The 15,723-nt window shown below is 39.5% G+C and overlaps 1 protein-coding gene across 1 annotated transcript; it reads right to left on the bottom strand.

The window, feature by feature from the left end:
* Positions 1–701: 701 nt before the first annotated feature.
* Positions 702–6,066, bottom strand: LOC123770824 (RIO kinase 2). Its single transcript, XM_045762989.2, has 7 exons — positions 5,815–6,066; positions 4,722–4,863; positions 3,915–4,083; positions 3,452–3,661; positions 2,604–2,795; positions 2,331–2,426; positions 702–1,444 (listed from the first exon to the last, which is right to left on the bottom strand). Exons 1-7 carry the CDS (start codon positions 5,878–5,880, stop codon positions 739–741), a joined length of 1,581 nt encoding a protein of 526 aa, XP_045618945.1. The 5' UTR covers positions 5,881–6,066; the 3' UTR covers positions 702–738.
* Between the last annotated feature and the right edge of the window lie 9,657 nt (positions 6,067–15,723).

Here is a 15,723-nt window from a genome sequence, read left to right on the forward strand (position 1 = left end):
CAAATTCTTAGCTGTAGCCTCTGTTTAACTCGACAATAAAATGGGTACCGGGTTGTTCAACGATTTTTTGCGGGGGTCGTATTCCAGGGAACATAGATTAAAGACTTGCCCGAAATGTTAAGTGTGCTAGTGGCTGTACAAGAATGTAAAAACTCTTGTATATATAAATAAATAAAAAATTAAGTAAATGAATATAGTCTAGGACTTAAACAAACTAAAGGTACAGTAATATGACAATAGTATACATTTTTCACATGCACCCTGATTAAGTGTTGCATTCCAATAACTTAACTAGTAAACTTTACTTAGTACTGTACGTTAAGGGAAATAGCGTTATCATATTGTATAATATGAAGGTTACTCTTCAAAGTAATGTACTCTTAAATATATATTTATTCAACTTTACCAGTAGTGACTTAGCACAATTTTCTTTCTCAATGAATATTGCATTTTATTGTAAATATTATTTTTAAGTTTGGTGCATCTGTATACAGTTGACATTTAGGCCAAGTTCCAGGGAGTGGAACCAGTCAAATTATTCAGACCATCTGTGCATAGATTTTATTTGGGTGCATATTCTACACCCTGCATTGTTTCTGTAGCTGGTATCTCCCAGCGAGTACAATCAAGAAGGTACCATTTTGACGTCCTTTCACTGATTCCCACACAAAATGAAAACCAAGAGGCAAATTAAGAACAAATAACAGTACAGTAGTTAGTTTTATTATTCATAAAAACTCAGTAATCATCCCAACCAGTTGATTCTTTAATAACTGCTTCATTTTCATGTTTATTTCTCTTAAATGCATTGGCTTCTCCTTTTACCCTCAAGCTCTTCTTGGATATTTGTTTCTTCTCTCTCCTTTGAAGATCTTTGTGTGTACGATGCTTGACTTCTCTAGGTGCTATGGAGCTTGTAGTTGTAGAAAAACTTTTAATACTACATATGTCACTAAAAGAATCATCAATGAGGTCCTCCAATATTGGTGGGTCTTCTCCATTTTCTTCAGCTTGCTGCCTTAGCTCGCGTGCCTTTGCGAGTTGCCTTATGAGAGCCGTTCTGGCTTCATGATCCAAATGCTTACCCTTACTTTTTGAACATTTTTTAGCAGTTTTTCTTTTTTCTTCATCATTCTTTTCTTCATGTTCCTCTTCTAAAACTACCTCTAAAGACTGATCTTCTAACTTTTCACAAAGGTCCCCAATGCTGGTTTCGTCTTTCAGATCCTTGCACAAAGTTTCGGTTAAAAGTTTAAGCTCTGTAATTTCCTCTTGATTTTGTTTAGTGTCCTCTTGATTGAAATCATCCTCTTCCTCACTTTCTGAACCTTCGCTCTGCTCAGCTTCTTGCATATCCTGCCCTACTTGCAACTCCTGATTGAATTCTTGAACTTCTCTCAAATATCCACTAGCAGCAATTTCTTTGTCGAGATTGTATTCCCTCCTGTTGGACAAAATAAAATTGTCAGATAATATGCCAGTATTCAAATGTATCATATAGTGCTAATGCCAGACTTAAGGCATAACATTTACTACTGTATGGTGAAGGAAACAGACAAATGACTGGGCACTACACTCTGTGATAGATCACCTAAATTCTCAACTAAGAAACTAATATATGTAGAGATGCACCATAAAACACCCACATGTGCTCCTGTGGACAACTTGGTGAAGTGTATAGTGATATTAGCTCTACATTGTGAATGTTTAATTTTTCTTAACATCTCCATTTTTCCTATATTGTTCAATCATCTTTGAAATGATGCCTCACCAACCTTATGCAAGAGAATCAGGTTACAATGATAAGCTTTTACCAATATTTTGCCTCAGAGCAGGCCACATCATTCAAAAATTAGATCAATGCGAGATACAATCAGTAAAGTGAAAAGACGGTAAAATGTAAAACTGAAAAGAACTAGATGGGTACCGAACGTTGGCATAAAATTTTTCCATTGCATCTAGTAGAAATATGATGAAATTGTATCTCTTAACTATCAAGGAAACTATGAAAATTCATGTACAGTACCAATACAGTAGGAGTTTTAACACCCCCATTATTTTAACTAGAAAAAATCAAATTCAATAGGTACCTGCCTTTTACCACCTTGTAAATTTTATGTATATATGCAGGTATTCTCAAAGAAACAATTGGAAAAATCTGGTGACAATTACAATCTACCAGCCCTCTCTGGGGCTGGTGGATTGCAATTTCCCTCCCCCTCTCTTAATACAGAAATGAATTGTTCCCATCTTCACTACTGATAATGACAAAATGGTATTTAAATTTAAGATATAATGTTGGATTAGGGAAATAATTTGTTTAAACTTACTGAATATCTTCCTCAAAATTTGGACAAAGTTCACTCTCGTATCCAAACCTCCGCTTGAAAAATTCCTGCACACATCTAACATCTCTGTCAAAATACCTGGAAGTAGATACCAAGTTTGTAAAGAAACAAAATGGAAATGTGAGCATAACAAATTTCACATATTTTACACATAACTGCGGGCATTCAGATTAAATAATATTCAAATATCTTCAAAAAAGTACTCCCGTAAACCTGTATTTATAACAAATAATTCAATACTAATTGTTTACTCACATCTTGGCATTTTCGTGAGTTGTTGAAACCATTTGGGGGAAGTCAATAACCACAGGCTTATCAGAATCATCCAGCATCAAGTTAAATTCATTGAAATCACTATGTATGACACCATGGTTAGCAAATTTAACAATCAGATCCATGAGGTCACTGTACAGCTGGGGAACATCTTTGACATCATGAATGTTGCACCTGAGGAGATAACATGTCTGAATTCAAAGTAGACATAAAAATACCAAAAGTAACACAAGCACAGCAAAGTATAAAACGTATATGAACATACTATTGCACTGTGGCCAGATTTAAAGAAGTTGCTGAAGAGTAAACAGAAAAAACACATCTCGACCAAGCAAAATTACCACTTTCATGAGATGGAAAACAGTTTTTAAGACAAAGGCAAGCTAATGGCCCAAACTGGGATTTCAACATTTCATTGACAGACATAGCCGCTCCAATGTAACACCAGCTGGTCCACCTGATGAATTTTCCCATTGTTGTGTCCTTTTAAATTATCACCGATATACAAAAACAACAACTCTATATACGATCATTTTTTAAATTATTTTTCCATGTTAAGTTAATGCCCTCAAATCAACATTTTTTAAAATTAGACCTTCCATATTTCACTTAATGCTAAAGGAGATGACAAATTTTGTTGACTATCCTGCCTAATGTCTCCCCACCCTATGAATGTGGAGAAATGGGGTAATAATGATGGTTACAGTACAAAAAAAAAAGTATTTTCTCAATATAGACAGAAGTTATTATTTAAAGCCTTTTGGTAATTACATCTAAATGTATATAGTAAATATACAGTATTGGAGATACACTCTACAATAGCGACTTACAAAGGATGACCATCAACAAGTTCCATAATGAGACAGTGTCTGGAACAGTCCACTGGACGAGGTACAGGAAAGCCTCTGGCATGAAGAGCCTTCATGTAAGCAAATTCCTTGGTTGCAGACAATCTGGACAGATACAACCAGGACATCTGATGCCTTTTATTATGGTAATCTCGCTTCTCCCTTAACTTCCTAAAAGATGTTCGACCAAGTCTGCAAAAATCCAGAACAAAAAATCCATTCAATTTTTATAAAATGCACAAGTACTGTATATACAAACAATTTTGCATTACGTATGTTCACAATATTCACTCGGAAAGCCTAGCCTGAGGCCAGGATAAAAAATAATTCTTTAATGCAGCTACAGGTACAGAATAATACCAAAAAAATGGGAAGGCCTAAAGCATTTTTTAACACAAAGTGAAAAGTAAAAGTTAAAACACATCATATTTGATAAGAAACTTACCTATGAAGTTTCATACATAATGGGTTTCCTAGTGTGTCAGTTACCACATAAATATCAGATTCTTTCCCCACACCAATTTGACTTCCAACACCCCCAAGAATATCACGTGAAGACAGAACTTTCAAAGCCAGATAATCGTATCCCATGTTGGTCAGCCTGTATCCATCATCTGGAATAAAGTAAATTGCTTTAGCTCATTATTGCGAAAATAGCATGCCAAAATTTTTAGGAAAACTGCCCTCGTGACTCACCTTTCATACAGTACATGCATCCAATTTCTTACTTTGTTAGGTAAACCAAAATAACACTCTTTTTATGAATACAAAATTGGCAAAATTATTTAACTTTTCACTTGGCAAAAAGTTGGTAACCAAAACATAGGCGTCACTTTAGCAATTAAAATATTTTTTTTGTTTACATAAATAATTGATGAGAATCATATTAAATACATTTCAAGCAGGGCTATTGGTGAAGGCCTGCTTGAATAGAGAACTGAACAGAAAGTACCTTTCTAGCTTTGATTTTTTCTTTTCCTTTCTTTAATTAATGCATGTCCACTTTCAGTTTACTGGAATCCAGATTTAACGCAGATCACGTCTGATTCCGATTAGTACGTTCCAGCAACACTGAACATAAGGCAGCATCATTGAATTCAAAATGACAATCTTGTACACACCTAACGTTAATCAGCAGTGAAAAAGCAACTCCTGTTTTTCTTACTGCTTTTGGAATTTGCTTGTGGAGTGAAAGCAAACACTATGTAGAAAAGAGTGCAAGTTTAACAATTTCTATTAAATCATGACTCACAGTGTTTTCCGCGCTCATATGTACACAGTCGATGTTTACACAGTTCTTGCAGCATTTTATGAACGCCACCCGATCGAACATTGGCGATCTGAGCTACAAGGAAACCAGGTACAAGTTCGTGGTTTTTCATCCCCATTTCAATCTGAAAAAATGAACAGATTAAGTGCAACCAATATATGAAAGGAAAAGGAGAAAATAAGATCAAATTATACATTAGTGTGGATAATTCATAATTAAATGGTCTCCAATTAATTTGCCAAACTGGACAAGAGGTTTGGATATATTTTCCTTACATTTGATGCCACTGTTCACATAGCAGTAAATAGATACCAGAGTGTTGCAACTGTCGTGGGCTGCACTCTGGTGGAAAGTACTTCACTAGCCTAGGGAAACCCTAATAAGATAAATAAGCTTCCAATCAATGACATTGGGAAAATCAAATCAATATTCAATGATGGCCAATTATTTCAGCAGTCAGTCGTGCAGAGCCATATGAAATAATCTCTTTAAATGTCATATAACATTCAGTAACAAAATATCAATTTTCAATCTTCAAATACCCACAATTTAATTTAATAAATTAAAATCTACAGATCAATTGTTCTTATGTTTCATACATGAAAATGATTCAGTAACCTCCAAAAATTAAAAATGTTAGTGATACATTAATTGAGCATGAACTTTCTTACATCTATGATGACTATAATTATTTAATAAATTATAGTTTTGAGAAGGATCAGTCTCATGATAATTTTTCCCCAAGTACTAATTACATATGTATTGTTACATTTACACTGGAAAAAGTTTGAAGTATATGTTCCAAAAGGATGTTATACAATTTATATCATAATACTGACTGTCTTCAGTCATACTCCTTAATTTAATTCTAAGAAAAATAGGGACAGTATTGACATAGGTCAAAACACCCAACCTTAGGAATGTTTTCTTTTTGGCATAAAACTGAAAACCATACACAGCGACCTTATATACATATGGTTTTTATTTACTCGTATCTTTAAATAACATTTTGGAGTAAACAACATGGCCTTTAATAATTAAATCTCCAACAGCTGATGGGAATATAGAAACTCACCGCGGTCAGCACCCTGAAGTCCTCCCTGGTCAGATACCGTAACATTGTCACTCGTAACTTCCCCATCTTGCAGGCCTCACGTGGATCCTCTCCCTCACACACTCACAACCTACTGAATCAATGAAGTCGGTAAAATCAACCAACACACAGCAGGTAGTAAATACCACCACCACCACCCATATGCTCGGGGGATGCAAAAGGAAGGTGAGGAATGTAGCGTCTGGTGGACGTGATGCTCTGAGCTCACCACCTAGTTTAGAATCTCGTCAAGAGATGGCAATAACAGCGTTTAGCATCCTCCTTCCACACTCCGTCAATGTTTTTTATTTTTATTGTATTTTATTTATTTGTTCTATATATACAAGAGTTCTTACATTCTTGTAAAGCCACTATGGTGCATAGCGTTTCAGGCAGGTCCCCTAATCTTATTAATTTTCCCTGGAATACGACCCGCAAAATCATTTAACAACCCAATATGAACCACAGAAAAATTACTCCTCCACTATTCTTCAGTGCATCTGTGGCAAGTTCTAGTGCAGCTAATTTTGTATGTATGGAGTAATGGAGCTAAGCCAGTTATTCAGTCTCACGCTTGGGGTCCGTGAACATATGTTGTTTGTGTTTAATCTTGTACTACCCACTTCCCCAATATTAGTACTTAAGACTAATTACTTAAGTTTTACCAGTGTAATTACCTCTGTCAATAAAATATTGTTGATATAAAACCTTTCTACAATGTACTTTTTTCCCCTTACCTGATATGTAAGATTAAGGACTTGCCCGAAACGCTATATGTGTTAGTGGCTTTGCAAGAATGTAAAAATGACACTCTAATGAAATATCACCAACCTATTGTATCTTCTTGTAAATAAAATATTAATATTATTTTTTATCTACAGGCTGCTGCAGTGCGACCTGTTGACATTCGAACTGACCTAATAGCGTAAGTGGGGCCGTGAGTTATTTATTATGGAATCAATAGTTTCAAGTGTTGTTGCTTTGAGGAGTGCTGGGTTTTCTTTACTCTTTTTGCAGATGTTCATGTAGGATACTTGTATTTCAGGGTACAGATATAATGGAATATCATTAGGTAGTACTGTACATTGCATACAATAGGAATATTTGCAACCTGGAGGTCATCCGGACCTACCACGGATCCTGAAGTCTCTCCGAAACACAAACCAGGGTTTTACAATTTTTTAACCATGTCGTAGCTCAGTTGATTAATTAAGGCAGCGTCTGGGATCCTTTCGGACGCAGGTTCTAACCCTCGTTACGGTCCTTGTGGATTTGTTAATTTGATCCATCACGCTATTGTGATTTCTGTGTGTAATGAAGAAAGGGCGAAGAGGTTGTAACGAGTAGATTATCTTAATAATATACTCGCTCCAAATGCATTGTTAATATTCCTGCCAACCTTTGGAGATGAATGAGGTGAGGTGTTGCCCAAGCAACCCGGTGAGGTGTTGCCCGAGTATATAAGCAGCAGAATAGCAAATATTAACTAGTCTACTTTCAAGTGTGGTCTAGAACAGACACTTGCGAGATACCGTACCGACTCTCAGTGTGCTCATCTCACACATTGCTCGCCAAGGTATCACCTGCATACTTCTGTATACTCGACTAAATATATATATATTCTCTTTTCGTGATATTCTCGTGATATACACACATATTCTCTTAGTGTCTGTGTTTATTGTCACCATACTTTACGTAACAATAGAACCGTTACAAGGTAGAACAGCCTATTGACAGAGCTCGGGTGCATGCATGGTAAAACCCTGGTTTGTGTCTCGGAGAGACTGCAGGATCCGTGGTAGATCAGGATGATTTCCTGGTTGCAATTCTTTTACCATGTCGTAGCTCAGTCGATTAAGGCAGCGTCTGGGTTCCTCTCGGACGTAAGTTCAAACCCTCGTCATGGCCCTTGTGGATTTATTCATTTGATGCATTACTCTATTATGATTCCTGTGTGTAAATTCCGAATACCTGAAATATACGGAACGTCCAAATTTTGAGTGCGAAATGGTAAAAATATATTTGTACGACCCATCTTCTGTACTAACTGACGTATTTGACCTGGAGCCAGGGTTGCCAGATCTAAATTGCTGAAAGTAGCGAGCTGACGGTCTAAAAGTAGCGAATTTGTCATAAGAGTAGCCCAATTTTTTTAGTGAATGATATGGGTTTCAAAGTAATATATTTTGATATATAGAGTGCACTACACGATGTTAATTGTTATGACCGAAAAAGTAAGATTAATATTTCAACACGAATTTTCTCAATATTTCTTATGTTTCTTTTCACTGTCGATGGTAATTGGAAAATCAATTCTCCAAAATTCATTTTTATTTCTAGTCTGACACGACACTTGAACGCGTTTCGTAATAACTTATTACATTTTCAAAGACTTTAGTTTACACACACACAACTATAACCTGCAAACACTGAACAGAGTTCTAACTATGCTATAATTCGATTGATTGATTGATGAAGATTAAGCCACCCAAAAGGTGGCACGGGCATGAATAGCCCGTAAGTGGTTTTACGCCATTCCCAGTATCAAGAGCTGATACTGGAGATCTGTGGAGGTGCGAATGCACCCTGCATGATGTTAGATGTGTCTCCCTTGTGAATGTGTTAAGATGAAGATGAAGCCACCCAAAAGGTGGCACGGGCATGAATTGGTAAGTGGTGGCCCTTTTGAGCCATCACCAGTATCAATAGATGATACTGGAGATCTGTGGAGGTGCGACTGCACCCTGCGTGACGGGAGATGTCTCCCGTGTGAATGTGTTAAAATGAAGATGAAGCCACCCAAAAGGTGGCACGGGCATGAATAGCGCGTAAGTGGTGGCCCTTTTGAGCCATCACCAGTATCAAGAGCTGATACTGGAGATCTGTGGAGGTGCAAGTGCACTCTGCGTGACGGGAGATGTCTCCCATGAATGTGTCCAAGATGACGATTAAGCCATCCAAAAGGTGGCACGGGCATGAATAGCCCGTAAGTGGTGGCCCTTTTGAGCCATTACCAGTATCAAGAGCTGATACTGGAGATCTGTGGAGGTGCAACTGCACCCTGCGTGACGGGAGATGTCTCCCGTGTTACTGGTGGCTGGGCTATAATTCGATTGATTGATTGATGAAGATTAAGCCACCCAAAAGGTGGCACGGGCATGAATAGCCCGTAAGTGGTGGCCCATTTGAGCCATTACCAGTATCAATAGATGATACCGGAGATCTGTGGAGGTGCGACTGCACCCTGCGTGACAGGAGATGTCTCCCGTGGGTGTCTTCCAAGATGACGATTATGCCATCCAAAAGGTGGCACGGGCATGAATAGCCCGTAAGTGGTGGCCCTTTTGAGCCATCATTAATATTAATAGATGATACTGGAGATCTGTGGAGGTGCGACTGCACCCTGCGTGACGGGAGATGTCTCCCGGACCAAATTGTGTGATGAGTAGAGAGAGAGAGAAGATTAAGCCACCCAAAAGGTGGCTTGGGCATGAATAGCCCATAAGTGGTGGCCCTTTTGAGCCATTTCCAGTATGAATAGATGATACTGTGGAGGTGCGACTGCACCCTGCGTGACGGGAAATGTCTCCCGTGGATGAGTAGATTGATGAAGATTAAGCCACCCAAGAGGTGGCACGGGCATGAATAGCCCGTAAGTGGTGGCCCTTTCGAGCCATTACCAGTATCAAAAGATGATACTGGAGATCTGTGGAGGCGCAACTGCACCCTGCGTGACGGGAGATGTCTCCCGGACCAAGTGGTGACCAAATGGTGGCTATAATTCGATTGATTGATGAAGATTAAGCCATCCTAAAGGTGGCACGGGCATGAATAGCCCGTAAGTGGTGGCCCTTTTGAGCCATTACCAGTATCGAGAGCTGATACTGGAGATCTGTGGAGGTGCGAATGCACCCTGCATGACGGGAGATGTCTCCTTTGTGAATGTGTTAAGATGAAGATGAAGCCACCCAAAAGGTGGCACGGGCATGAATAGCCCGTAAGTGGTGGCCCTTTTGAGCCATCACCAGTATCAATAAATGATACTGGAGATCTGTGGAGGTGCGACTGCACCCTACGTGACGGGAGATGTCTCCCGTGGGCTATAATTCGAAAAAAAAAAATGAAGATGAAGCCACCCAAAAGGTGGCACGGGCATGAATAGCCCGTAAGTGGTGGCCCTTTTGAGCCATCGCCAGTATCAAGAGCTGATACTGGAGATCTGTGGAGGTGCAAGTGCACTCTGCGTGACGGGAGATGTCTCCCATGAATGTGTCCAAGATGACGATTAAGCCATCCAAAAGGTGGCACGGGCATGAATAGCCCGTAAGTGGTGGCCCTTTTGAGCCATCACCAGTATCAATAGATGATACTGGAGATCTGTGGAGGTGCGACTGCACCCTGCGTGACGGGAGATGTCTCCCGGACCAAGTGGTGACCAAATGGTGGCTATAATTCGATTGATTGATTGATAAAGATTAAGCCACCCAAGAGGTGGCACGGGCATGAATAGCCCGTAAGTGGTGGCCCTTTTGAGCCATTACCAGTATCAAGAGATGATACTGGAGATCTGTGGAGGCACAACTGCACCCTGCGTGACGGGAGATGTCTCCCGGACCAAATGGTGTAGTACACAAGATTGATTGATTGATAAAGATTAAGCCACCCAAGAGGTGGCACGGGCATGAATAGCCCGTAAGTGGTACAATTTTTTTTTTCCCAGTGTTCTGAGGTTGCATTTAACCATCAAGCTGTTATCGTGGGGGAGGATACTGCTTCACAGTCTTTATGAGGGTGTCCAGCTGCTGGACACCTTTGTTGACCAGGAGAGTGGCTGTGTTGATGGCTTCAGGGTGGCCACTGCATGATTCAGGAACTCTTAAAGCTCTTCTAAGGTCATTGGTTGCTTCACATTCCAGAAGATAGTGAAGTAATGGCTTTTCTGTGACAGTTTGGCAGAAGATGCACTCTCTCTGTCGGGGTTCACCAATCTCCCAGTTGCATCTGTAACCTAGACGTAGTCTATATAGCCTAACTGCTATTTCCCTGTGGATTCCTTTTGGGATATTTAACCTTTCTAATTTGGTTGCCTGAAGATACCATGTTGCAGATGGCGAACCTTCAGCTATTCTCTGGTGCAGGTCGGCTTTGTTGAGATGTGAGAGTTTTTTATGTTCTCTAGGCTGGGTTGAATTGTTTTATGTATCACTGGATGACGAGTTGCCAATTTAGCAATTTCATCAGCTTTTTCATTTAATGGGATTCCAATATGGGATGGGATCCAGTTTAAAGTTATGTTGAGGCCTTTGCCTTTAGCGACTGCTCCTTGATACAAAATGGTGGTAATTATTTCCACATTATCTTTCCACTGTTTTTGTCCTAGTATTTGAAGTGCAGCTTTTGAGTCTGTGTGTATGATTGCATTTTGAGTGTTTTGTGCAATCACATATGCGAATGCCTGTTGTATGGCGAACAGCTCAGTTTGGGTTGATGATACTAGTCCTCCCAGTCTCCAATATGCCTGAACGCTGGTCGTGCAAAGAGCAGCGCCAGCACTCTCATTTTCTGTGTCCACCGATCCGTCTGTGAAGATGTGGGTGGCTCCTGCTACTGCTATGCTATACATTTGCTCTTCTATTATGCGCCTTAGGATTGTCGGATCATAGGCAGCCTTTTTCATTGGGAGACTTTCTATTACTATTTTGAAAGTAGGCTCTTCCCACGACGCGGAAGGAGTGTAATTTGAGTGTGGATGATCACCCTCTCTAGGCTATAATTCGATGATGAAGATGATGATGATGAAGATTAAGCCACCCAAAAGGTGGCACGGGCATGAATAGCCCGTAAGTGGTGGCCCTTTTAAGCCATTACCAGTATCAAGAGCTGATACTGGAGATCTGTGGAGGTGCGAATGCACCCTGCATGACGGGAGATGTCTCCCTTATGAATGTGTTTAAGATGAAGATGAAGCAACCCAAAAGGTGACACAGGCATGAATAGCTCGTAAGTGGTGGCCCTTTTGAGCCATTACCAGTATCAATAGATGATACTGGAGATCTGTGGAGGTGCGACTGCACCCTGCGTGACGGGAGATGTCTCCCGGACCAAATGGTGACCAGATGATCTCGTGACGGAGATGTCTCCCGGACCAAATGGTGACCAGATGATCTCGTGACGGGAGATGTCTCCCGGACCAAGTGGTGACCAAATGGTGGCTATAATTCAAACGGCTTTTCATTTTATATACCTGCATTTGGGTGAGGTGATATGCTACAACAATTTTGGATGAGGTGAAAACAAACTTTCAACACAAGATAGAACACGAAATATTGAGTAATATTGGGTAAATTTAAAGGGAAATAATGGAAGTAAATACAAAGGGCCTATTGGCCCATATTTCTTGATGCTTCTATATTGGTGCGGAGTCTTGAAGTGGGTAGAATATAGTTGTGCATTAATTGGCTGTTGATTGCTGGTGTTGACTTCTTAATGTGAAGAAGCACATTATATATAGAAGCATCAAGAAATATGGGCCAATAGGCCCTTGGCATTTACTTCCATTCTTCCCCTTTAAATTTACCCAATATTTCGTGTTCTATCTTGTGTTGAAAGTTTGTTTTCACCTCATCCAAAATTGTTGTAACATATCACCTCACCCAAATGCAGGTATATAAAATGAAAAGCCGTTTGAATTATTTACTTTACGGGCTATTCATGCCCGTGCCACCTCTTGGGTGGCTTAATCTTTATCAATCACAATCTTGAATTATAGCACACCATCTGGTCACGATTTGGTCCGGGAGACATCTCCCGTCACGCTGGGTGCAGTCGCACCTCCACAGATCTCCAGTATCAGCTCTTGATACTGGGAATGGCTTAAAACCACTTACGGGCTATTCATGCCCGTGCCACCTTTTGGGTGGCTTAATCTTCATCAATCATCAATCAATTATAGCAGTCGGGAGACATCTCCCGTCACGCAGGGGGGCAGTCGCACCTTCACAGATCTCCAGTATCAGCTATTGATACTGGTAATGGCTCAAAAGGGTCACCACTTACGGACTATTCATGCCCGTGCCACCTTTTGGGTGGTTTAATCTTCATCATCATCATCATCGAATTATAGCATAGTAAGAACTCTGTTTAGTGTTTGCAGGTTATAGTTGTGTGTGTGTAAACTAAAAGTCTTTGAAAATGTAATAAGTTATTACGAAACGCGTTCAAGTGTCGCGTCAGACTAGAAATAAAAATGAATTTGGGAGAATTGATTTTTCAATTACCATCGACAGTGAAAAGAAACATAAGAAATATTGAGAAAATTCGTGTTGAAATATTAATCTTACTTTTTCGGTCTTTTGTATTTGTACTCACTGAATTTGTGCGCCCCTTGAGGGACTTGAAGTAGACGGGAGTAGAAATAGCCTAAGCTACTCTATCCCTTTGAGATGTATTTTTTTGTTGTCTCATACATACTTGAACTTGAAGTGGACTTTAATGTTTTTTTCGGCAGCTTTATTTCCTTAGTTTCCGAGTTGTTTTCTTTACCGTGTATGTTGTAATAAAGTATTCCTATATTTACAGTTGTTTCTCCCTGTGAAGATTATTAAACAATGATGATTATAAGGGCGCGGAAGTTCAGCCTGGCCAGGGCCGCCAGTAGCCCTTGGGCCCGCCCCGGCAGCACCTGCAGTCTTTAATTTGGCACCTTTGTGGCACCTTGGTATAAGCCTGTCTTGAGGTTATCTTGAGATGATTTCGAGGCTTTTTTAGTGTCCCCGCGGCCCGGTCCTCGACCAGGCCTCTACCCCCAGGAAGCAGCCCTTGACAGCTGACTAGCACCCAGGTACCTATTTTACTGCTAGGTAACAGGGGCATAGGGTGAAAGAAACTCTGCCTATTGGTTCTCGCCGGCGCCTGGAATCGAACCCAGGACCACAGGATCACAAGTCCAGCGTGCTGTCCGCTCGGCCGACCGGCTCCTAACGTGTATATATACACACTGGCTGCCTGTCCCCCTACACAATGATTTATTATTACCTATTATTTTATCATTTAATTTAAATAGTAAATAAAATTATTTAATTATTATAGTAAGTACTTAATAATTTAATAATAAGTAGTACATAAAAATGATTAAAAAGTACAGTTTAGTCATAGGAGATTCCTAGATTGGAATTCACTACCAAATTTTGATATATCCAAGTATTTTTAATGTGAAATGCTGTTATTATATGCATAAACTGTTATTTTAATAATATTACGCTTAACCACTTGGGCTGGACGGTAGAGCGACGGTCTCGTTTCCTACAGGTCCGCGTTCAATCCCCGACCGCCCAAGAGGTTGGGCACCATTCCTTTCCCCCGTTCCATCCCAAATCCGTATCCTGATCCCTTCCGAGTGCTATATAGTCGTAATGGCTTGGCGCTTTCACTTGATAGTTCCCCCACCCCCCTGAATAATATTACGAGAGCAGGATTTACGGGCTATTCATGCCCGTGCCACCTCTTGGATGGCTTAATCTTCATCAATCGAGAGCAGTACGTCCTAACCAGATGATATCTGATATATGATGATATCTTGAACAGTTGATAAATAAATGTCATTGGGAACTCCAGTTATCTAATACTTATCATAAATGGTATAAAACCTTATCATAAGCCAAGGGATTTGTAGATCAGTGTTTAAAGGGAATTCGGAAGTAATAATAACACAGCTGATGCCATCTGTCGGCAGAAGAGAACACTATCAACTGGCTGGTCAACAGTAGCCATAAGATACAGCTTACGCCATCTGTTGACATCAAATTACACTAATAACAAATCATCCCTCAAAATACAACTAACGCCATCTGTTTTCTTTCCAATTCACTATAAATAGCCAAACAGCAACCCATAAGGCGGGATGCTGTGCTCGGGAAGGAGGTACCAGGCTCCGCCCACAGATGGGTATGGGGTGCATATCATTGGTAGAAACTCTTTGTTGACATTCACACAACAGCCAATCACAGGAAGGGATCAGCTATAAGTGCCATCCACTTAGTAAATCATCTTAGTTCAGCCCACCAGTCCTGCTTATGGAATTCTGCTTTAACTTTAACTTACCCAAAAGAATGAAGCGTTAATTATTTAAAGTGATAATTAAATATTGCAGGATATAACGGATGTTATATAAAAATGGGCTGGCTACCTAACTTGTGACGTTATTATTGGGGGTTGCCTTGACACAAATAAGGATACACTGCTCTGCCCTCTTATTCGAGTAAATTATTCAGTTAGATGGAGATTTCTATCAGGTGCAAAACAGAAATTGTTGTTCTTTTTCACAACAACCTTGTTGTTGTGCACAAGGACCTATTTCTTAGTTTAGATTTTATTCATAAAAGAGTGTTGGTATTCCCCGCAACAGCCAATCACAGGAAGGTATTTCTGGAAGCTCCGCCTCCTTATGGACTCAGCCCATCGCTCTAGCTCATATGACTCTCTGTTTCATCTCTTGTACATACAAACTATGAACTTTTTCGATTACTGTTATAATTAATAATATGAGATATAAAAGTTTTTACACAAAATGGCTAAATTCTGCCATTAAATGGACTTTGTCTGGTATATATACAAACATACACCAACTTATTACCATTCATCCATTATAAATTTCAAATGTAATGTATACTGTCTAGTTTTTTTCCTAGCTCTCGCCATTACTTGGTGCATTATTTGAAAGTTGTCTATTTATTTATCGATCTATCTATTATCTTGTATTTATATTTACAAGTTTCTGTGCTTGGAAGAAAACTCTGCATTGAATTGGAACTAATTTATTAAATAATATTATTTAGTATTAATTAATATTTACAATTATTATTAATTACAATTATTTATAGCTTAGTTACTTTC

The sequence above is a fragment of the Procambarus clarkii genome, chromosome 56, assembly GCF_040958095.1.
Source record: "Procambarus clarkii isolate CNS0578487 chromosome 56, FALCON_Pclarkii_2.0, whole genome shotgun sequence".
NCBI classification, from domain to species: domain Eukaryota; kingdom Metazoa; phylum Arthropoda; class Malacostraca; order Decapoda; family Cambaridae; genus Procambarus; species Procambarus clarkii.

Coding starts and splice junctions, on each gene's coding strand:
- LOC123770824 (XM_045762989.2), bottom strand. CDS start 5,880: ATGGGGAAGTTACGAGTGACAATGTTACGGTATCTGACCAGGGAGGAC. Junction 4,864..5,814: donor ACTTCAGGGTGCTGACCGCG/GTGAGTTTCTAT, acceptor TCATTTTTTCAG/ATTGAAATGGGGATGAAAAA. Junction 1,445..2,330: donor AATTTTGAGGAAGATATTCA/GTAAGTTTAAAC, acceptor TTTGTCCAACAG/GAGGGAATACAATCTCGACA.